The 23,549-nt window shown below is 44.0% G+C and overlaps 1 protein-coding gene across 6 annotated transcripts in view; it reads left to right on the top strand.

Moving 5' to 3' along the window:
* The window catches only part of TRIO (trio Rho guanine nucleotide exchange factor), a 355,575-nt gene that overhangs the window by 303,250 nt on the left and 28,776 nt on the right, over positions 1-23,549 (top strand). For 3 of the 6 annotated variants that reach the window (XR_011530455.1, XM_070587180.1, XM_070587181.1), the window contains exons 35-40: positions 6,641-6,933; positions 8,418-8,588; positions 11,198-11,293; positions 17,641-17,789; positions 18,963-19,029; positions 20,710-20,813. Coding sequence is in view for 3 of the 6 variants with exons in the window: in XM_070587180.1 (XP_070443281.1) it covers positions 6,641-6,933; positions 8,418-8,588; positions 11,198-11,293; positions 17,641-17,789; positions 18,963-19,029; positions 20,710-20,813 (880 nt within the window). In the remaining 3 variants the exon portion in view is untranslated. Of the gene's footprint in view, positions 1-6,640; positions 6,934-8,417; positions 8,589-11,197; positions 11,294-17,563; positions 17,790-18,962; positions 19,030-19,929; positions 20,607-20,709; positions 20,814-23,549 lie in introns of those variants that run through there. The other 3 variants (XR_011530456.1, XR_011530457.1, XM_070587182.1) reach the window with 3 other exon arrangements.

Raw genomic sequence — 23,549 nt, 5'->3', positions numbered from 1 at the left:
ACTATCTTTCCTTAAAACTAACTACTTAAATCATAATGGGAGACTATGGAGGAGAATTTGAAATGTGAGACATCTGTTTAGTGGAAAGTCTTCCCAGTGTTGGATGTGTGCGTCTGTGTGGTGGTCGTGCCGCATCAGAATGTCACGGCTCTTAGCGCTGGCCCCGTGGATGCGCGTTGGGCTGGCACTGTGTGGCGTGAGGAATGCCTGTCACAGCAGATGTGTGGTCGAGCAGTGAGACACTGCAGCACGCGCCATCGAGAGGTGAGGCCTTCGCTGTCCCCCCTGTTCTCCCTTCCTGTTGTTGGCCCTGGGGTGATCATCATCCACATCTCAGGGCTCCACTTCGTCCTGCCTTCTTCCTTGTCTTTTGCAATTTTGTTTTCTATGCAAAAATATGAGTACCGCCTCATGTTTGTGTTAGGCTATAAGTGTACAAAGACCTTTTTTGTGTCTTTCCCCCCCAGCAGCCTGGTAAGGAATCAGCATCGTGTCGCTCAGGAAGGTGAAGGACTTATAAGATCCTCACAGCCAGTCCGTGACGGGTGGGACTGAATCCCGACCCCACTGCTTTGGAATGACCATGAATCTGTAAAGTGCTCACTTGGAGCTAAAGGCAGGCTTTAAAGTCTAGAGATGCAGCGTGAGCAAAGCAGCCGAAACCTCTGCCCTCCTGCAGCCTCTCTGCTGTTAGACTGAAATGAAGAAATGCAACAGACAGCTGCAAGGAAATGCGTAGATTTTGGTGAAACATTTTTGGAGTCAGGGGCTGGAGTTTTTAATTCAGTATACGACCATACTCAGCAACCCAGATTTCACTCCAGAACACTTACCAATATCTTTGAGACTTTTTACGCTTGTGAAAATGAGGAGAGGGTTAAAATGAAATGTGATCCTTCTTCATCTGGAACTAGCAGGATATGGGCCCTTTTCCTTTTTTTCTTACATTTTAAAAAAAGTGCTTTATTAATCACAGATGTCTCAGATTTACAGACTGGGAATAGAAGACGATTTCTCTTCTCCCGGCAATTTTAGAGTTGTGTGTGTTCACAGGGTGAAACTCTTTCCTGTGTGGGGCTCAAGGTCAGACCTCTTGTGTTCCCCTCTTTTCTTTGGGGTTTTTCTTTATTTTAAGAAGAAATCTAATGTGGACTTTGTGTGAACTCTGACTTCAGCAGAGAAGCCATCTATATGTGGTTGTTTTCCCCCTTAAAATAAGAAGAGAAACTTTAATTGATTTTCTCTCTTAGGGCTTCAAGCAGAACACGAATGGCATTCTGTACACAGCTGAGCATCTTTTTAAATGACTGTGATGTGCTGATAGTATCTTTATGCTGACGTTTGCTTTGTCCTCTTAGTAAGGAACCAATTGTTTTAAAAAAGTAGAAATAAAATGAAGCAATTTGTCTAACTTGCTTCATTCATCCTTCATACGTCTAAAAATGGTTTTGAGTATATCCTAGACACACTGCCAGGCGTGTGATTACAAAAGTGTTTAAAACTAACCCCTGTTTTCTGAGTCCTCACAGTTCTGTGCTACCATGGAGCCTGGGAGAAGGTTGCCTCAACAACCCTTCCTTTGTAAAAAGCACTTTATAGTTTGTAAAGCTCATTCATTCCCATTATTTCACATAATCCTCTTATAGCCCTGTGAGATGAGGAAATTCAGATGCCAAAATGTTGGCCTGAGGTCACGGCCACTGAGTGGGAGAGCCAGGCTCAAACTCAGACATTGATAAGTCCAGAGTTCTTTCTGACCTCCCTAATTTATCGTCCATCTAGACCTTGAATTATCGAGGTCTACTCAAGCTGACAAGAGGAAAACACGCTCCCAAACAAGGCCTGCTGTGCACTGCAGGCATGCTGGAGACAGGGAAGTCAGTGATGGGGTGGGAAAGCAGCAGTGCTGAGTGTTGATCGGGAAGGTGGGAGATGAGGGGAAGGCAAGAGACAGTCACTAAAGATGGGAAACAGAGACACATACAGTTTTTTTGAGTGATAAATGAGTCTTCTGTTGGATTTCTCAGGTGAGTTCGATCATGAACCCTCTTTCTGCCCCCGTAACCACGCCACATGTGATGGGTGACGCTCACGTGCACGCCGCCCTCACAGGGGCTCCTAGGCCGGCTCTCCCTTGCAAGAAAGCATAGCATAGTGCAGGTCATTGTAAGAGGAGCCTTCATCTACTCTGAGGTATCATTTTCTAAGTAAATTATTTACGAACTTGTCAACTTGACTAAAATTAGATGTTACTTGTAGCTCATCTCAAAACAGATTGGGATATACCACTAAGGACATTGCTGTACACAGTGGTCGACTTAAGTTGTCAGGCAGTGTGCTTAGGCTGGGAAACATCCTGTAGCTGGTCATTGATTCACTTGCCCATTCATCATTTATCCAAAGTATACTTATTAAGCTCCACGGATGTGCCAGACGGCCTGCTGGCAGCTGGGCATGAAGTTGTAAAGAAAACAGACCCAGCGCCCACCCACTTGAAGCCTGGAATCTAAGGTCACGGTCGGCTTCCTATCTTGACAATTATCCAGCTGGGAAAGTGCTGTCGTGAAATGGTCACATAGAGCTCTGGCCGTAGGGCTCGCCATCTGAGGATTACTCTTGTTATTGGCCTGAGCTGTCCATAATCCAATTGTGAGCAGAAAGGTGAGGTCTTAGAGGAAGGGAGCCTGCCCGAGCAGCCTTTATGCCTGGACAGACCACTTCAGCCACAGCGTACCACAGCCACCGGGCGCTCTTCTGGGAAAGGCAAGCTGGTAACTTAAGATCTTCCCAAGGAATCTTCTAAAGCTGTGTGTGTGTTGTATGAGTTATGCTTACTTTATGCCCAGTAACGTTGGAGACCTTAATTCTGCTAGAGATACCGTTAAGACATGTCATTTAGATTAAAATTTGCAACGGAGCAGTTCGTCTGGCTGGCAAAGTCTGTTCTTCTGATAACTGAAAATAATAGCGGGTACTTTATTTCATTCTCTTAATGATTGTATTAAGTTTAAATAATTTTTATGTTTTTTAAATTCCTGGTTTATGCATTATGTCACAATCCAGTCAAGAGCATATAAATGGACTATAACAATCCATTGATTTGTTAGAAAAATCAATGAAAAGAAAAAAATACAAATTTTTTTTTGGAGAGTATCAAACAGCATGAAGAATTGAGCGTTACTGTTAAAACCAAAGTGGGAAGAGAAGGAGTCATTTATCAGTTGTGCTTTTGGTTTTGGTTATTTGTTTCATTGCTGCTCACTCAGTCATAAAGATTCCAGTGGAGTGAAAGAATGTCGCCTAAGTGGTGTGATGAATAGCAGCTCAGGAAGAGAGCTGCTCTTCCCTTCAGAGCAGCGCTTCCCCTGTAGCAGTGGGGGGCTCTGACTGGGGGCAGCTCTGCCTCCTTCCTGGGTCTTGGATGGGACATGCAGGCTGCAGCCCTGTTTATAATGCTTGGCCTGCCTGGTGAGGAGGAACTCTCTTTTGAACACTCTTCCCAAAGTACACAGAACCAAATCCCACACAGCTGAGCCCACAGAGGGAAGCTAGGAAATGATGTCTCTAATTTCTTTGTCTTTTTTTTGAACCATTTCTACAACCACCACCTCCTTTCCCAAGCAAGGCTAGGATGCCCTGAGAATCACCCTGTAAAGCCAGCTGGGTCCCCAAGGTGCTTATGGATTGAGCGCAGTTCACTCTCTCGTGCCTGCTAAGGCCGACTGCGTCTGCTGACTGGTGGAGGGGTCTTTATGTTTGACCGCTGTGTGTCTCTGCCCACAGCGCTCACCCCATCCAAGAGCTCTCTCACTTTTCTGCAGCCCTGCAAGTCTGAGTGGACAGAGACCGTGTCAGAAGTCCTGGTACGCGTCCTCTTTTCACGTAGGCTTCATATTATGTGCTGCATTGCTCCCATGCCAGATTCCCCCAAAGTCTCAAAAGCATGTCAGGTTCATTCGTTGCCTTAGCTGGTGTTCCCCATTACTTCTAATGTGTGAGTATTCTGCTTATGAATGTTAAGACCTGTACTTGATTTACTTTTATTAAAGTGGGCCTCGATCTTTCCTCTGCCTACCTCGGTTCATACAAGGCACAGCGGAGCTCCATCAGTGACACGTCACCACGTCGCGGCCAGTCCGGGTTATCTCCCAGCCTCCACCTGTGCGCCACCTTCGCAGGTCTTCGTGTTGTGCAGTTGGTTATTCAGCTAAGTGAATATTCGTTGAAGAAATGACTGTCCTTAAAATATGGGCTGTGAATCAGCTTGCTCTCTTTCTTTAGGCTGGGAATTTCTGATGTTTCCATTCATTACTTAATAAGTGCCTACTGTATGCCAGGCTCTGTGTGAGGCCCTAGGAGTACAAGTAACAAGACAGATGAGGCCCCGGCCCTCATGGAGCATACGTTCTCGCAATCTAGGACATGGGTTTCAACCTCAGCTCATTCAAAGGCCAGCTTCAGTGCTGCCTCCTTCATGAAGCCCTCTATGATTGCCCTCCTCCTCAACCTTTAACAGGGCTTGTACTTGCTTATAGCATGTGTCCGTTCTCATCTGTATGGTAGTTGTGTGATCCCAGAAAACACTGTGTGGTGGACCCCATGAGTGGAGGGAGTAGGTTTTATTCATCTCCGTCCAGTGGCGAGTACGAGGCTTGGCCCTGAGTCACAGAACAACAAATCACTGTGAAATGTGTCACCTGCTGTAGCCACACCATGTCTTGCTAATAGTTGGTACTTAAAAAAAACTTGAGTTGAATGAGTTATCATCTGGCATGTGGGCTGTCCAAACCCTCCTCTTCCTTCTGTCCTTCCTGCTGTCACTACACCAGGAGTTCCTGAGGGTAAAGACTGTGTCTGCTTCGCTCACCCTTCATCCTCCATCAGCACCTGAGAAAGTCCTGCGTGTGGTGCCCCCATGGGAGTGTTGTCAGCTTAGTGCCTTCGTTCCCTCCTCTGTCTTCCAGATGGTGCCTGAGGAAAACGAGACTGATGCGGAAACATTTTAGTAGCTCTCATTTAAAAATAAATAAAATGTAAAACATATATGACTATTATATATGCATAGATATGTACATACATGTACACACGTATAAACCCATATATGCAGAGAGGAAAGCTTATTACTCTTAAACAGAATGCTGTGTTGATTAGTTTTGAACCAAAGTCGGCCTCTAGGGAAGTCTAGATTTTTAAGAATGAGTGATCCTGCTTGACATGCCTCATCTGTTTATAGAAGGTTACACCCTTCAGCCATGTGAGGCCCGGGCCGGAGCAGGAATGGGACAGCAGTTAGACGGGCTCCTCTGTCCAGTCCAGGCGTCTGGAGTGGGAGCGGGAGACTGCTGTTGGCTCTCCTCCATATGATCACAGGATCGGGAGGAGCTAACTCTTGCTTTTTAACTGTATCACGTAATGGCCTCCAGTGCCACCTAGGGAAGGACAGCTAATACTGGGGTCTGGATAAAAGAATCTTTTCAGAGATGAATTTTAATTTATTTTTAAAACTTCAAAAGATTTAAGAAAATAACAAGCAGAGTGAATGGTCTTCTTCATTCGTTTCCTAAAGGAAAGCGTTTGATCCTGTCCACTGTGGACGAGCTCGGGGAAGGGCCCGGTGTGTCCGGGGCACTGGTTGCCTCCGTGAAGCGACTCCTCGTAGCTCCCTGGGCTGTTGAGGGTCAAGCTGTTACCTCCGTGTCGTCATGTCTCCTTTTTCTCCTGAAAAATCATCAACCAGGGTTGACTCTACTTAATGTTTGAGATCCAACGAGAAGATTCATTTGGATATATTTTTTCTAGAGCATTTTGGTTACTGGAGGAAGGCTGCTGCTCCTCACATTTCTTTTAAAAATGCGTGATGGTTTTTGTTAATTGTTACTGTTATTTACTCCAACACGTGAAGTAACTTTGCTGAGGCTGAGAGCAAAGACGCCACGCGCCTGTGTAGTTCCAGAGTTTGGCTGTGAGCAAGGGGCGTGGATGGGATCTCCCGAAAAACCCGTCAGCTTTGCGCTTTTCATACTCACTGACTTCGCCCTTGACACGGAACTTTCCAGAAAGGTGCCTTTTGTCACAAAGTCTGGCCAGGTCAACTCTATCCAGATTTATACAGACACACACACACGTTTATTTATTGAGTTGTACTTTCATTCACTGGGAGTGAGTCAAACTGATACATTTATCCAACAGGATTAGTTTTTAATTTCCTTTAAATTCTTCTTTAAACCATTCTTTCTTGGTTTTTGCTTATCAAAAAAATGGGTGAAAATAATTTAAACATCTGTCCTCCAGTGTCTGTGATATTTTAAGTGATAATGACATTTTAAAGCTGTGTGGTAATGATACTGGTCTTTAGGATTGGCGACTTGGGTTTTTTGGAGGGGGAAGTACATCTTGAGAGAAATCATCTTTCATAAAACTCAAGTTTGGTAAACATTTAAAAAGCGTGTGCAGGGGCTCTGACCTCCCCTTGTGACGGTTCTACCCTGTGGGTACAGCTAGTGGCACAGCTTTCAGCTGCCCTGCGGACCCCCCGCCCAGCTGGGTGGGGCAAAAGCTGGTTGGCCCAATGGCACCAGTGGACACCGGGAGGATTGAAGGGCCGTCACTCAAATTTGCTGCTTCTCTCTCCTCCCGGCAGACTCTCTGTCCGTCTCCAGTAACGATGCCAGCCCGCCGGCCTCCGTGGCTTCTCTTCAGCCCCACATGATGGGGGCCCAGAGCTCCCCGGGCCCCAAGCGCCCGGGCAATACACTGCGCAAGTGGCTGACGAGCCCAGTGCGGCGGCTGAGCAGCGGCAAGGCGGACGGGCACGTGAAGAAGCTGGCGCACAAGCACAAGAAGAGCAGGGAGGTGCGGAAGAGCGCCGACGCCGGCTCGCAGAAGGACTCGGACGACAGCGCCGCCACCCCGCAGGACGAGACCGTCGAAGAGGTCGGAGCTGGGGTTGCACCCTGGAGGGCCACCCCGGGGCACTCTGACATTTTCTCTTCAAGTGGTAGAAAGTGATGCTTGTCTTGGGAACACACTAATTTGGTTGCGTTTTCCATATGTACCTGGAAACACCAGGGTCAGAGAGCCCGGTAAATTCCGTGAAAGCAGTTGGCTCGATTGAATGGGGACAAGCTCTGGGGTAGCAGCTCCCACGAGAACCTGGTCGGGACCTACAGGTGGCCTCTGATAAAGAAATCAGAGGGCCGTGAGCTTTCCTCCCCAGGCTTGGCACCCAGCCTGCTCCAGGAGCAATGATGGTGCAGCCCCAGTCCTTGTCTCCCTCACTTCCACCAGGGGCAAAGCCAGAGGTACTGCCCCTTACAACACGTTTAAGCAGTCCCTGACGTTAGCACCAACCCATGATAGAGCATTTTGCAGGAAAAGCACCAATTTTAGACTTGGAAGGACTAGAGGAATATTTGCATTCTCCAATTATCCCCCCCCCCCCATATTTATACTTACATCTTGTCCTGAGTAGAAAATACCCAATTAATTTACTTTGCTAACCCAGCAATAAACCCCAGGTTATTCCCATGTCATCAAAGATAAATGTACATAGGTCGGCCAGGAATTTTTTTTTAATTTCCGTTTGTTCAGGGGCTTTAAATTATACTGCAAGAAACAGAATTCCTTCATGATCCCCAAGGTGGGCTGTCAGCACTGGTGGTGTCAGTTGAGGGGCCCTCGGAATTTTTAATTTAGACCCCCTGCCTCCCAAATCCCATACTGACTTGAAAAGAAAAAGGCAGCCAGAGAGAAAGGACAAGATTGGTATCATTTAATTTATTTTGCAGATACGGGCTTTCTGCTGCCTTTTTCCTGGCTGTGTTTTGCCACAGTTTTCACTGGAGTGTGTGGTTCATTGTGTCCTCATCTGTGTGTTTTATAAATCTATGTCCTCTTAGTAGAAATTAAACTGAATTTTTTTTCTAAAAATAAAAGTAGAGGAAAATTAATATGATACTTAATTCACATTCTTAAAATGCATCTTGGGTTGTATTTTTCTTTATGCCCTTCGTATGTCAGTGAATTCTTTTCTAGCAAGGTACCAAAAATGAAATAAAACTAGACCAAAGGAACTGAATTGACATGAGGATTATGGTTCAAGTTTTTTAGCCTTTTTTTTTTTTTACTGGTGGCTTAAAGATGAGATGTGTTCAAAGCCTAACAGATAACATTGGCATTTTCTTCAAAAGACGCGCTCAGGGGCTCTTCTTTCGTCCAAGTTGGCAAGTGAGGTAGCTGGGTTGCAGAAAGGAATGAAAAGTTACCGTGAGGGTGGAAAAAGGTTGTCCCTGACTTCTGCCATCTCAGTTTCTGTCCTGGCTCTACATTCCCAGTTAAGCCCTTAGGACTCAGCTTCTGCGAAGTGACATTGACAGTCAGGCCTAGAATATAATGAGGGAATGTTGGTTTGATTTCAGAGAGGCCGGAACGAGGGCCTGAGCAGCGGCACGCTCTCTAAGTCCTCCTCGTCGGGCATGCAGAGCTGTGGAGAGGAGGAAGGGGAGGAGGGGGCCGACGCCGTGCCTCTCCCCCCGCCCATGGCCATCCAGCAGCACAGCCTGCTCCAGCCGGACTCGCAGGAGGACAAGGTAAGGGGGGCCCACGCCACCTGTGCGAGGGAGGGGCTGTACAGTAGCTGCTGTCCACCAGCCTCCTTCCAGGAGACAGGTGACTCCAGGGCTGGAAAAAGGTGCCCAGAAAGCATACTGCTTCTCCAGGCAGATTCTGCCTGTTTTCACCCCAAAAGTATAGATAACAAAGTCCATGTAGACTAAGCAGTACAGTGTGCTTGTATAAATAAGCAGTACACGTGTGCTCTGTATAAATACGTTCAATGCCTTTTTAATGATGCTTTAGTAATTACTACTCTTAAAGCAGTTGTAGTTTTTCTTCCTGTACTGGCGAGGGTCCCTGAGAGAACAGAGGATCCACACGCAGGCTGCAGGATTGCCCCTGGAGGAGCAGTCGGCCAGCCCGTTCTCTCTGTTGGTGCTTTTGCACACGGGTGTCATTTTCAGATGAGATTGTCTGGCTGTCCAGTGCCTTTTCCAGCATGGCCGACACCAGCCTCCAGCTGGAGCATGGAGATAGTTGTCAAAGTATAGCAATCAGTTCAAAGCCGTGAATCTCCTCTTTGGATGTATGTGGAGGCTTCAAGCTGAGTAATAAATCTTCTTTTGTTTTTTTTTCCCGTTTTGAGTTTTGATATAATCTAAAATTATTTTGTGCATCCCAGTTGTAGCACCATAAAATATCAGAAAGGAAACCTGAGAACTGTGGCTTGCACATCCTCTTGCCTTCAGGCCTTTTCTGCTCCTCCAGACTGGCAGGTGTTGAAAACCATGCTATGAAGTCATTACTGGCAATTTTTTTTCTTTTTGGCAGTAACTTTTCTGCATAAAACAGATGTTTTCCTTGGTTTTCCCATTCTTCCCCTTTTTCCTTCCCTGACCCCCTCTGCAGGGCTAACACGGTCAGTCACTTGCTAGATTGCCTGTGTTTTATGACCTGGGTCTGCCCTGGCCTGGTGATTGACAGCTGTGAGGCCGAGGCAAATCACGCATTAGTCATAACCTCAGGCAGATATTTCCACTGCCCCTTCTCTGTAGAACTCTGCTTCCTCCTCCCTTTGTGGCACTCGGTGCACAGTAAGGGTGCTGAGGTCTCAGCTGAAGGACGTAGCTTGGGTTTGAGTCTGGAGGGTGGGGGTGTCTGAGGTGCAGACCCTGTGCTGGGGATGCAGGCGGCTGAGGTAGGGAAGACCTCACCCCCCACTGCACTGAGCGGACTCACCAGGAACTGGGGCTGTGTCGTCTCTGACGATTCCTAAGCTGTTTTGTAGCATCTAAGCTAAACCTTTCTCAAAAGCAGAAAACTGACATTTCTTAAAGCTGGACAGTTACCCAAAAGTGCGGTACCGGGCCTGGTTGACTTATTCACTGAATAAGAGAGTATTTTTCTCCATTTAAAGAGTGGATTGCGCTAGATTTTTCTGTTTGCTAAAATCATTTATTGGTTATTGTGTTCCCTCATTGGGTATTGTCAATAGCGATTCTTCATTTACAAAAATCTATAGTGATGTTCCCAGAGAGTTTCTTATCTTGTGACTAATGTTTTGTTCTGTTCTGTTTTCTCTTTTTGTAAACCGTCACTGCAGCATTATGTTGATTTGTGTTCTGTGTCTGTTTTGGCTCAGTTTCCTTACCTCTCCATTTGAATTTTTTTCCTTGTTTTCTTCACCTCATATTCCAGATTTCATTAGACCAAGCCAGCATTTGTTTTGCAAAGTACATATCTGGCTCCACATTTGTAAAAGCCTTGTTGTAAATGTATAAATTCGTATCTGTCTACTGTGAGAAATGCATCATTAGGACAGCTAGCCGTGTGTCGCATGCATCTCTGCTGTCCTTAATATGAAGCAAGGTTCATATTACGCCCCCTTCTAGTTTCCAGTTAATTAATGGTGCAAGTAATCTGCAAACACACCGTGTTTGCTAATTACTGAGACTTGAACTCGGAGTCCCTCCCCCAGATTCCTTACCTGTCCACCCCTGTACACCTGATTCTAGCCGTAAATGGCATCTGATAGCTTGTGAGGCCGCAGATCTTCTGTACTCTGCACTAAGCATTGGGGAAATGGATGGCACAGGAAATGGTGAGCTCGTACCCCCTCCTCCCTGTCTGGTCAGTGCGCCCTGGGTCCTTTCCTTTTCTTTCTCGTTTCTTTCTTTTAACCCCATCACCACAGTAATGCCATTTTTAGTAACCCGCTTTGTTTCCTGATTATTTAAGGATTCACTCGTTAGACCTTAGGCCTTTCATTCTTCCGCTGATCAGATTCTGTATTTTGTCTCCTTAGCCAGTAGCCTAGCCTGCAGTTGCGAAAGCTACAGTTAGAAGTTCCCCATGCCCAGTCACCTCTTTGAAAAACATTATGATGTTACATGACTACAGATTAAAAACAGACTTTGTCTGCTTTCCACATGTATCCCAGACAGGTTTTATTTAATATTTCATGTCAGAATATTGTAAATTTAAAAGGATGACTTTAAATAAATGCAAACAAAGACAAACTTGTGGTCTTTTTGTCTGGAGTTACTTTTACAAAGAGACTGAGCTTGCAGGAGAATGTACCATCTGTCCAGTGACTAACACGAGGCCTCCCCCTCCCCTTTCTTTTTCTGAACCTCTTCCCCAGGCTTCTTCTCGATTAATCGTCCGCCCCACCAGCTCTGAGACACCGAGCGCAGCCGAGCTCGTCAGTGCCATTGAGGAACTCGTGAAGAGCAAGATGGTAAGGCTTCCCAGAGCATCTGAGGTCTGGAGCGGCCCTGAGGTGCTGCTTGCAGGTGGATACACCCTTGTCTGTGTGCTGCTCTGGTCCACAGAAGGTGCCTGTGGACTACTGCACTTCACGGGTCCCAAAGGCCACCCTCACTTCTCACCGACTGCAAGTTTGGAGGTCCCCGGGACCATCCTCAGGTTCAGTAATTTGTTTGAAGTTCTCACGGAACTAAGAAAAGTCACACATGTGGTTTCCTGCTGTGAAAGGACATTGATTAAAATCAGCCAGGGAAGAGGTGCATGATGGGGCAGGGTCCAGGAGGGTTCCAGGTTCAAGCTGCCAGTTGTCCTCTCCCCTTGCAGTCGTGTGGGCAGTGCTGACTGTATGTACAGCGTGTTGCCAACCAAAGACACCCACCCGAACCTTGATGTTCAGAGTTTTTATTTGAGCTCAGTCACATGCCCAGGATTGGCTGCTCACATGGTCACGTTTGTCCCCTGCCCCTCCAGAGATCAAGATAGCACGTGGCCCAAAGCTCCCACCAGAAGTCACATTGTTAGCATAGACTATCTGTCTTGGCCCAAGGGCCCCAGGTAGACAGACATTCTTCTACCTTCCAAGGAGGACCTTCCAAGGGCTTAGAGATGCCTGCCAAGAGCCAAGGTTGGTCCTTTCCTGCACCCATGCTGTCTGTGATGCTGGCACCATCATGGCAAACATGGTGGGTTTCAGTCTTGTCTGAGTGTACCCAGTGTCGGTTGTACTCACAGATAGGCTGATGGTGTTCTTTTGCTTTGTCTGAGGTCTTTCATTTAGACTGACAGTGTATAAGGGAGAAGGGTTGGCACTGTTATGTAAGGGCTTTATTCTCTTAGTGACCTCTGTATTGCCAGTTGATCAACATGGGTTTGATTAATAAAAGACCCAAATCAAATGTTGATTCCTTGAGCTTAGACAGTTATGCATTGCTTCTAACTGATTCAAATCAAGTAATTTCTATGTTTCTTTATTTTTCCTAACTATGAAATGGAAAAACCGTTAATGGTAACAATTTTCAGACTAGCATGTCCTACTACCTCTGTGAAGTTATTTAACATCCTGTAAAAATCACCTCTTCCAAAGTAAAAGCCCTCAGCCTCTCCCATAATCTGTTCTCCAGAGGTAACTGCTGTGAATAGTTTGACAAGTTTCTCTCCAGAGATCTTTGCAGGCGCAAACATATATGGGGGAGGAGAAGGGAACATATGCATGCTTTTTCTTTCAAAATGGATTCATCCAATTTTTAAGATTCTAAGATTTAAATATCTTGAGGATATGTACATCAGTACATACAGATTCATCTGAGTTCTTTTAATGGCTATATAATATCCCATTATATAGATGCAGTGATGATAATACCACTAAGGGCTTACTCTAAACTAGGTGGTACTCTGAGTCCTAAGCGTGTATAAATTTATATTCCCCACAACAGCCCTTTAAGGTAGGCACTCACTATTGTATCCCATTTTACAGATGAAGAAACTGAGGCACACAGAATGTTTAAAAACTTGACTAGCTAGTAAGAGGCAGACATGATTATACTACAGTTTATTTAAATAAATTCCATAATAATATGTCTATTAAGTTGTTTTCAGTTTTTCACTATTAGAAACATCCGTGTTCATCACGTGTGTGTGATTATGTCCATTGGGTAAATTTCCAGGACTGGAATTGCTAGGTCAAAGGGTATACAGTCAGGGCAGGCGCAGTGGTTAAGTTCACATGTTCCACTTCTTGGTGGCCCAGGGTTCACTGGTTCGGTTCCTGGGAGTGGACATGGCACTGCTTGGGAGAAGCCATGCTGTGGTAGGCGTCCTGCATATAAAGTAGAGGAAGATGGGCATGAATGTTAGTTCAGGGCCAGTCTTCCTCAGCGAAAAGAGGAGGATTGGCAGTAGTTAGCTCAGGGTTAATCTTCCTCAAAAAAAAAAAAAGGGTATAGAGTCATGTGCCACATAACAATGTTTTGGTCAACGATGGACCGAATATATGACAGTGGTCCCATAAGATTAGTACCATGTAACCTAGGTGTGTAGTAAGCTACACCATCTAGGTTTGTGTAAGTGCACCCTATGATGTTCAAGTAACAACAAAATCGCCTAACAGTGCATTTCTTAGAATGTCTCCCCGTCGTTAGGCGACACATGATTGTACTTTAAAGTTAGGAATTTATCTTCCTTGAGTCAAGTATTAACTAGGTGCCATGCATAGCATTCCCATTTCTTCTTCCACCCTTTAACATCTTCTAATGAAACTGCTTGACCCGGTCAAAAGGGATTATATCATGAAAAATTCAGACTGGCATGTATCGCCTGCCAAGCTGGAATTCCCCACCCCACCCCAGCCCCTGACCCCGGGCAGTTGTGCTGTGTTCTGAAAAGAACGTGATGGGCTTCAAGGTTCAGCAGGAAGTCAGGCAGCGAGGCGGACGGGACTTGGTAGATAACTCAAGACCTTGCCTTTACTGGTCAAGACTTTGGGATCATGTCAGTATGAGCTGAGCTAAACCACATCCTGGCTCTCTCTTTGAGAGACAAGTTGATTAATGGTCTAAACAGAGGACACTTAAATTGTAACTAGTCAGTTTCCAAGCATCCTCAAACATTTTAAAAACAGTCATTTGTACACATCAGTTATATGACCATTAAAATCATTCTTGTCTAATTGAAATAGTTTTTCCAAGGAATGCTACAAGGCAACCCTTTGTCAGCCATGCTAGTAATTATTCTGCACATATTTAAATTGCATTACATTTTAAGTGGTTTGAGATTCATTTGTAATTAGTTCAGATGGACTTTCAAATAGAGAGGAGTTCTATGGCCTGGCCTCTTTCAGCTTATACTGGTTTACTCTCCCTTTTCAATTCTGAGGAATTAAACTTCATCAGTTAAAACTAAGTTCTAGGGGCTGGCCTGGTGGGGTAACCATTAAGTTCACACGCTCCACTTGGGTGGCCTGGGGTTTGCAGGTTCAGATCCCGGGCGTGGACCTACACACCACTCATCAAGCCACGCTGTGGCAGCATCCCACATAAAATAGAGGAAGATGGGCACAGATGTTAGCTCAACAACAATCTTCCTCAAGCAAAAAGAGGAAGATTGGCAACAGATGTTAGCTCAGGGCCAGTCTTTCTCACAAAAACAAACAAACAAAAATAAGTTCTTTCCACTTATGTTGCTTCTTCATTTAACAGGTATAAAGGTATTGGCAAAGTGGAAAGGGCATAGATTTTGGGATTAGATAGACTTGGGCTCAAACTCTCCTACTTAATGCTTCAGCCTCTCCCAGCCTGTGTCCCTCACCTGGAACCTGGGGTCACAAATGGAGTGCTGTTTGTGAAGCTCCTAACAGGCTTCCAGCGTGTGGTCATTCACTAATTCCTCGTTGGAGAACCATATTTATGCTGTTTATGATAGACTCGTCCCTTCTTCATTCTCCATGGAGTGTAATCTAGATTCTGTCTCTTTCTGGTTCAGGGGAAACATAACCCTATTGGTTTCCTTTCACTAACCCTGTAGTGTCAAACAGAACTACTTTTTTTCCAGTAAAAACTCTAGTGAATCATTTTAATATCTGTCACTCTGTCCTTCTTCCCGTAACTGAGTCACTCCTGCGTGTCTCACTACGTGCCGCAGATGCTTGGTCATCCACGTTCGTTTTCTTGTGGGTGATCTCTTAGGCTGTAGCACCTTCATAACAGGATTTGAACACTGGATTGTTTACCCATCAGAAGCTCTGTATTAATTGATGGGACTGGGGAAGAAGGGGTGGTGTTCAACTGTTACGCAGTGTGTGTTCAAGGACTGACCCTCCTGACCCTAAAACCTGAGGATCCAGTCTGGAAAATTAAAACCATACTGAAAACTGTGCCCTGGGATTTGCTTCTCTCTCCGCCCTGCACATTGCTGGTCTAAGGACGTGCGTCTTTCCTGAGCATTGGCAGACAGCTGACAGCCGCAGGGACCATCTGAACTTGACTTTGAGGTTTTCTTCTCTTCATTGATCGACTAAAAGAGAAGATACAAGAAAGAATGAAAACAAACGAAGTAAACATCTAATTCAGTATATTAGAACAATAGCAAAATAAACCAAAGAAAAGCAGAAGGAATTCATTTGTAGAGAGAGAAGCAGAAATTAATGAGTTGGAAAACAGAAAAATAGTAGAGTAACAAACAAAACCAAAAATCTGTTCTTTCAAAAAATATGGGCATCAGGTAACCTTCTGAAGAAAATAAAAGCACAAATTCACAAAATAGGAAATTGTAAGGGAGAGAGAAACTTAGGAAATTGAAGCATAATACATTACTTTGTTCAACTCTCAGAAAGTAAATTTGAAAACCTGGATGAAATGGGCAGCTTCTTAAGAAAATATAATTTACCAAAGCTAACCTCAGAAGAGATTAAATATCTGCAGACCTGTCTTCTTGGATGAAAGTTGACAAGAACCTACCCACAAAAAAACCACCAAACCCAGAGGATTTTGCAATAATTCCTCCGAATCTGTGCAGTCCCAGTAATTCCCGCTCCAAGGCCGCTCTGTGCTGGCCATAGCCTTTTCACTTGCCCACCGTTTGTGTCAGAGGCCACTGGGCAGCATTGAGGGAGTGGATGGCATGAATGTGACGAGGACACGTAACCGTGACTGCGTCCTGTCAGGGTGTCTGTACCCTCTGCCTGTCCACCTAGGTCTCCCAAGCCACAGTGAAGGACAGGCAACCATTCCACCCGCTGTAGAAGACGGGGCCTCAGGGACACCGGGGAAGTCCACGACTCTATCCCCAGCTCGCTCCTCTGTGTGAGGGGACGTCTGGAGTCTGTCTTTTTTCTCACTGTTCAAGTGAACGAAATTAGACCTAACGAGCTTCAGCTGTTTCCTTGCAAATCGGGACAGGAGACAGTGCAGAGCTTCCTCCCCCTCGTTCCTCCAGCTCCAGTCTCGGGTCAGAGACCTCCAGGACCTCCAAGCATGAGTCAAGCCTGCGCCCCGCCCCACAAAATGCTTGTTTCCAGGAAAGGTCAATAGCTAGTTATTTAAAAATAAAAGTGCTGTCTTCTCAGCAAACCCTGCTCCTTGGTTGTTTTTCATAAATAAGAGCAGCGGTTGCTGAACTGCCACGGCTCCGTGGGTTTGGGGAGCAAGAAGCCTGGACAGACTTTGTGTCCTTAAAGCTATGCTTGGTGACCAGGTCAGCATCAGCCTGCTACTCTTCAGGGGAGAAAATAAGACAAGTGTTAGAGATGTTAATTTGATAGGAAATATTAAGTCTTCTTGCAGTTTGTATTGGGCTTTTTATTTGAAGATAAGTGAATCACATTTTCCCAGTTCAATCACTGATTATCTCTTAGTGTCTCTATATGTCCAGCTAGGGTGCTTTGGAAATTTTTAGAGAACTATAACCTATATCCCTAGGAGCTTTGTGAGTTCAGGTCAAGAAAGAAAATTAATATGTACCAATTAGAAAATAACCAATTGTCATCAATATTCAACTCACAGATTTATTGACCACCTGCAAAGCTTTGTTCGAGGTTCGACAGGGGCTCCAACAGTGGAAACAGTCACCTGCAGGAGCTCTCCAGTGGGGGAGAGAAAGTTGTGGATAAGTAATTGAGGCCAGCAGGAGCACTGCTTCCTGCAGAAGAGACGGGGCGTTGTGAGTGCAAATGTCACAGCGATAGAGAGTGGTTTTAGCGGGGTGATCTGTGTGCGTTGAAGTATGAGTCGAGGCTTCATGGATAATCGAGAAACAAACCAATTTTATTTAAACTAAAATATAGATTGCTGACATTGCTACATGGCCCACCAACAAGGAATATGGTTGACGTGGTTGGGATAAGCTGGCCTGATGGAGGTGATTCCACACACTTCTGAAATAGTCATGCTTTCATTTGGCCAGGAATATAACTGAAAAGAAAATTGCTGGATTTGACATAGGTGCAGTGCTCTGATGTAAACTAGTTGTGTGTTTTCTAATCATTTGATAACTAGAAACAGAATATGTTAACATATATGAATTCCCTGTCCTTTTCATTCCAACTTTCCTCTCATCCAGTTTTTTGCTCAGTTTTTTTTCATTAATGTTGGGGTTGTCTTGTTAAATACTGTGTAATTTCACAAACATGGATTTTTTAATTTTGTAATCAGGCCTTCTGTATTTTCTGGTGTTTGAGATCTTCTTATGCTAATTTCAGCCTCGTGGACCAGGGGCGGGAAACGCGATTGGCGATGTGGTTTTCTTTCAGGCCCTGGAGGACCGCCCCAGCTCTCTGCTCGTGGACCAGGGGCGGGAAACGCGATTGGCGATGTGGTTCTCTTTCAGGCCCTGGAGGACCGCCCCAGCTCTCTGCTCGTGGACCAGGGAGACAGCAGCAGCCCTTCCTTCAACCCTTCAGACAACTCCCTGCTCTCCTCCTCCTCGCCCATCGATGAGATGGAAGAAAGGAAATCCAGCTCCTTAAAGAGACGGCAGTAAGACAGGAGTGTTTCCGTGGTCGTTATTTGGCGGGTTTCCTCTTGGTTGTCTTCAGAAACGTGGCTGGAATTCATCTCTGAATCAGTGAAGTGAGGCGATCGGGGCCTCTCGTTCAGTGATTGAACATGCTTAAAAAGCACTCAGAACCTCATAAGGGCCCAGTAAGCCAGAGCTGCAGTTTTTATTGTTTTATTTGTGTATTACATATACTTTATTTATAAATAAGAATGATATAAGAATATCTCTGTCACTTCTGGTGAGGAACTCCTATACTTTCTATTGTACACATAGTTGTGAAGGAAAAAGAAGGCAACATAAAATTAGATATAGTCCCGAAAACTTGAATATTTTTCAAGCGTACCTTAGTGATAGTGTTTCTCAGTTCCAGTAAAGCAGCTTATGGTGAAAAAAAGAGTCCCCAAAAATAGTACAAAACGTATACACTTGATCTTAGACAAAAGGCCGAGAAGCGATAGTACGAAAGGTTTAAACTCGCCTTTGGAGAAGAGGAAAGACTTACACACTGCGTGAGGGCAGAGAGCTGGTTTACTGAGCGCTGTGTCCCAATACCTAGAGCGATGTTGGGCACATAGGAGGTGCTGAGTGGGTGTTGGTTGAAAGAATGAATGGATGAATGAATGAACGAACCTTTTCAGGTTTGCTATATACCGGTCAAGTAATTGTCTTCGAGTGTCTGAGTGGCCTTCAGCAGTTACTGAACCTTACAAAAGAAACACTTCTGACTGGTGTGATCAGGTCCAAGGCTTTAAACATCTGAGTTAAGTTTTTTTCTTGTATGTCCACTGAAGCTTAAAATGACTAAATCATTAAAAAGCAGACAAGAAACCTGCTTCCTTTACCGTCGTGCCTTTATAACAAAGTTACATCTCAGCTTCTCTTGGTGGTTGTATGTGTGATCAGAGTGCAGTGGTGTGAATTCCCCTGATGTGAAGTGTCTTGTGACCTCTGCAGCCCTCATGGGTCACCCCCATGAACCTGTAAGTGACTTGGGACACACAAGGATGGAGACCCATTTGTGCAAATTTGATATGTTACAGTATCATCCCAGTGGGGGTCTGGCCTGACAAAAGCAAAAGTGTGAACGAATTCATTTAGAAAACAGAAAGAGTTTAGATTGTAATCACTGTGTTTTCTCACTCTCTTTCCAGCTACGTTTTGCAAGAATTAGTGGAGACAGAACGTGACTATGTGCGGGACCTCGGCTGTGTGGTTGAGGTATATGTTTTCAGAGATTTAATAACCTGTATTGGCCCCAAGAGGTGTCAAAGGGGTGTTGTGTTAGACAGTTTAACACTGATACCTTCTCAAAAGCTTTAAAATATTTTTGACCAAAAAAAAAAAACCAACCAAGTATTTCTGAAAAATAAAATGTAGCCAACTATCTTCACAATCCATGTACACTTTTAAAGGCTTCATTTTTGCATAGTGTGTCTTGACATAATTATTATTATTTTTTTTTTTTTAAGATTTTATTTTTTCCTTTTTCTCCCCAAAGCCCCCCGGTACGTAGTTGTGTATTCTTCATTGTGGGTTCTTCTAGTTGTGGCATGTGGGACGCTGCCTCAGCGTGGTCTGATGAGCAGTGCCATGTCCGCGCCCAGGATTCGAACTAACGAAACACTGGGCCGCCTGCAGCGGAACGCGCGAACTTAACCACTCAGCCACGGGGCCAGCCCCCTTGACATAATTATTTTTATAGTTAAGTTTTATAGTTATTATATCCAGCCATTTTATTTATTATGTGGTAACCTTGCCTTTAATCATTTTACGAGAGTGGGTGTCACTGCAGAGACGGGAATATCATTGGTTGACAGAGTCAGTGAGGCCAGCAGTGGGTTCAGTTCCATCCTGAATCCACCTGGATTTAGAGCTTGGTCTGTGGCTACACCAGACCATTTGCTTATGGTCTTCACAGAACGAATGTGTCATCATTTTCATTGCCTAGAAGTTGCTATACCCTAGGTAGACAGAGCAAAACCACTGCCTTTCATACTGAATCGAGGGCTGTCTCCAAGCTTATCCCTGCCATTAAGTTCAGGGCATAATCACATTAATAAACTCAATTCATCAAAAAGCTATTTTTATAGTGTAAAATTTTGTCACTTATTCTTTCAGCTCTGCAGGTATATACAGAACAATACTTTTGGGATGTACCTTCCATTAAAAGTAACGGCTGTCATCAGTCAGAGAAAGACGAACTCTATATGACTCCACTCATAGGTGGAAGTTAACATATTGACAAGGAGATCTGATCGGTGGTTACCAGGGAAAAGGGGGGGTTGGGGGAGGGCACAAAGGGGGAAGAGGTGTACCCACAACATGACTAACAATAATGTACAACTGAAATCTCACAAGGTTGTAATCTATCATACCATTAATAAAAAAATAAATAAAAAAAAAAGTAACGGCTGTCACAGTTAATTGTGTGACATAAGAGATTTAACATGTTTGATTAGTTTGCAGTCATTGTTAACAGTAAAATAAGTAACTGAATACTTAAGAGGTTCTTGTACAGGCTGAAGCCCATCTGAGTTAAATAGAAGTTTTAAACCACATTTCAGCAACATATGTAATCAACTCTTGTTAAAAAATCGATTTATGAAAAGTATGTTGTTAAATCCTTACTTAACTAGTTATGTAAATAATCCAAAAAGAAAACAAAATCTGTTTATATGAGATCAATCTGAGTACAGAGGAAATATGAATGTAATATTATCTTTCAAGTACCAGGTAAGAACCTTTTTCATATGGGGTGTACGTTTGGTTTTAAATAAAGAATTGGTTACAAGAGAGTGCATATGTGTATTTTGTTCTTTATGGCTATTAATCAACAGGTGATTACTTGATTCAAACATGTTCAATGAAATAAACTTGTTTTTAAATATTTCATTATAGGGCTACATGGCACTGATGAAGGAAGATGGCGTTCCTGATGACATGAAAGGAAAAGACAAGATTGTGTTTGGCAACATCCATCAGATCTACGACTGGCACAGAGAGTACGTAAAATACATCATGCATGGTGGCATGCCCAGCATCATCACTTTGCTAAACTGCATGATGTCAGGCAAATGGTACAGGATATTTCCTTTTATTGCCTGTGTAGCCTCATGGAGGCAGCCACTGCAGAGGAAATATTGTTGGGCTGAGGACTCCTGTGGTGGCTTTTCATGGCACAGGATGAGTCTCTTATCTTCTTCATGCTGGTCCATCCAAGGGGCCCATGTGGGTGTTGCTGGAACCCTGACAGCCCAGGTTCATGGCCTAGTCCTGACCTCTGGCCATGTGCTTCCCCTCTCTATACCTCCATTCTTCATCTACACAACATGGGTCATAGTGTGACCTGTCTCATGGACTTTTTGTGAAGAGGGACCTGAGTTCATGCATGAAAGCACATAGAGTAAGCCTTGATGAATGGTTCTAATTAGATTTGCAGCCACTTCTTTAATAAACACCAATTACTATTAGACGGTTTTAAAGATATTTTTCCAACTCAGTTTTAATGGAAAAATAGACATGATTGCCCATGAAAATCAGCTTTTATCCCAGTGCATTGCCATGCCTGTCCTAACCAGGAGGAGATCCACATGGGGGCAAATGCTGCAGCAGCTGCCTCCGCCTGCCAGAACTTGTCCCCACACATCTGTCCCTTCTGGTCACCTCAGACCTAATTTTAAAAATCCTCATCATCTGGGCAGCACTTAGTGCCAGCTGCTGACACTGTTGTGGATTGTTTCAGCAGCACTGTTCTGCTCCCCATTATCAGAACAGGCCTCCTGCTTTCCTGTCTTAATATCTTCTTTTAGGTTTGTTAATAGTTGCTTTATGTACTTTGGTGCTTCTGTGTTGGGTGCATACGTATTTATAAGTGTTATGTCTTCTTGGTGGAGTGTCCCTTTGATCATTACATACTACCTCTCTTTGTCTGTCTTTACCTGTCTTATCTTGAAGTCTACTTTGTCTGATATAAATATTGCAATACCTGCTTTCTTTTGTTTGCCATTGGCTTGGAGTACCATCTTCCATTCCTTCACTCTGAGCCTGTGTTTGTCATTGGAGCTGAGATATGTTTCCTGAAGTCAGTGTATTGTCGGGTCTTGTTCTTTAATCCATCTCACCACTCTGTGTCTTTTTATTGGCGAATTCAATCCATTTCTGTTTAGGATGATTATTGATATATGAGAGCTTAATGCTGCCATTTTATCACACGTTTTCTAGTTCTCTTGCATTTCTTTTGTTTCTTCTTTCTTTTATGTATTTTGATCTACTAATTGAGTTATGTAGTTTTTCATGTTATGTTTCTTTGTTTTCTCCTATTTATTATTTATGTCTCTGTTCTGCTTTTTTGTTTAGTGATTACCCTGAAGTTTGTGTTCAAAATCTCATAGATAAGACAGTCCCTTTTCTGATGGCTTCTAATTTCCTTAGACTAAACCAATACAGTCCCTTTCCTCTTCCCCTCCTAAGTTGTTTTTCTCACATCTAATTCCATCTTGTGTTGTGAGTTAAAATGTCAAGATTATGTTTGTTTTTGGTGTTTTCCTTCCCTTTATCTTTAAGGCTGTACTTGAGTATTTGCTAACCTGTTCTGATGTATAGCTACAATTTTCTGATTTTGTCTACCTATTTATCTCCTTACTCCATGCTTTGTAACCCCTTTCTCCTTCTCTTTTTCGGGTACTAGGGCCTTCTTCAGGATTTCTTGTAGGAGGGGTCTCAGGCTTACGAACTCCCTTAGCTTTTGTTTATCTGGGAAAGTTTTTATTTCTCCATCATTTCTGAAGGATATTTTCACTGGATAGAGTATTTTTGGCTGAAAGTTTATGTCCTTCAAAGATTTGAATATGTCATTCCAGTCTCTCTAGCCTCTAAGGTTTCTGCAGAGAAGTCTGCTGAAAGCCTGATAGGGGTTCCTTTATAGGTATTTTTCTTCTGCCTTGCTGTCCTTAGTATTTTTTCTTTGTCGTTTAGTTTTGCCAATTTCACTACTATATGCCTTGCAGTAGGTCTTTTTACATTGACATATTTAGGAGATCTGGTTGCCTCTTCCACATGGATTTCCATCTTCTTCCCTAGCTTTGGGAAGTTCTCTGCTATTATTTCTTTGAACGAGCTTTCTGCTCCATTCTTCTTCTCTTCTCCCTCTGGAATACCTATAATTCTTACATTGCATTTCCTAATTGACTCAGCTATTTCTCAGTTTCTTCATTTCCTTTTAGTCTTAGTTCTCTCTCCTCTGTCAGGAGCATTTCAACATGTATCTCCTCAGTTATGCTGACTCGCTCCTCTATGATATCCAGTCAAGGGTTCAGGGAATCTATGTTTTGTTTTATCTTTTCCATTGTGTCTTTCATCTCCAATATTTGTGATTGATTCTTCTTTATAGTTTCAATCTCTTTTGTGGAGGAGCTCCTGAACTTGTTGAATTATCTCTCTATGTTCTCTGTTGAGTCGTTGAGTTTTTTGACGATAGCTATTTTGAATTCTCTGTCATTTAGATTATGTATTTCTGTGTCCTCAGGACTGATTTCTGGGTACTTGTCATTTTCTCTCTGATCTGGAGATTTAATACAATTTTTCATACTGCTAGAGGGCGTGGCTCTGTTTTTGCACATCATGGTATTATTTGGTCACAGTTACTGCCTGTCGACATTTGTGGGTGTCAAGAGTTGCGTATTCTGAGCCCTGTGCATTCTGCTGTGATCCTAGGCACTGGAGCTGGCGCTGGGCTGGTG

The sequence above is a fragment of the Equus przewalskii genome, chromosome 20, assembly GCF_037783145.1.
Source record: "Equus przewalskii isolate Varuska chromosome 20, EquPr2, whole genome shotgun sequence".
NCBI classification, from domain to species: Eukaryota; Metazoa; Chordata; class Mammalia; order Perissodactyla; family Equidae; genus Equus; species Equus przewalskii.
This window is presented reverse-complemented; position numbering and strand designations above follow the sequence as displayed.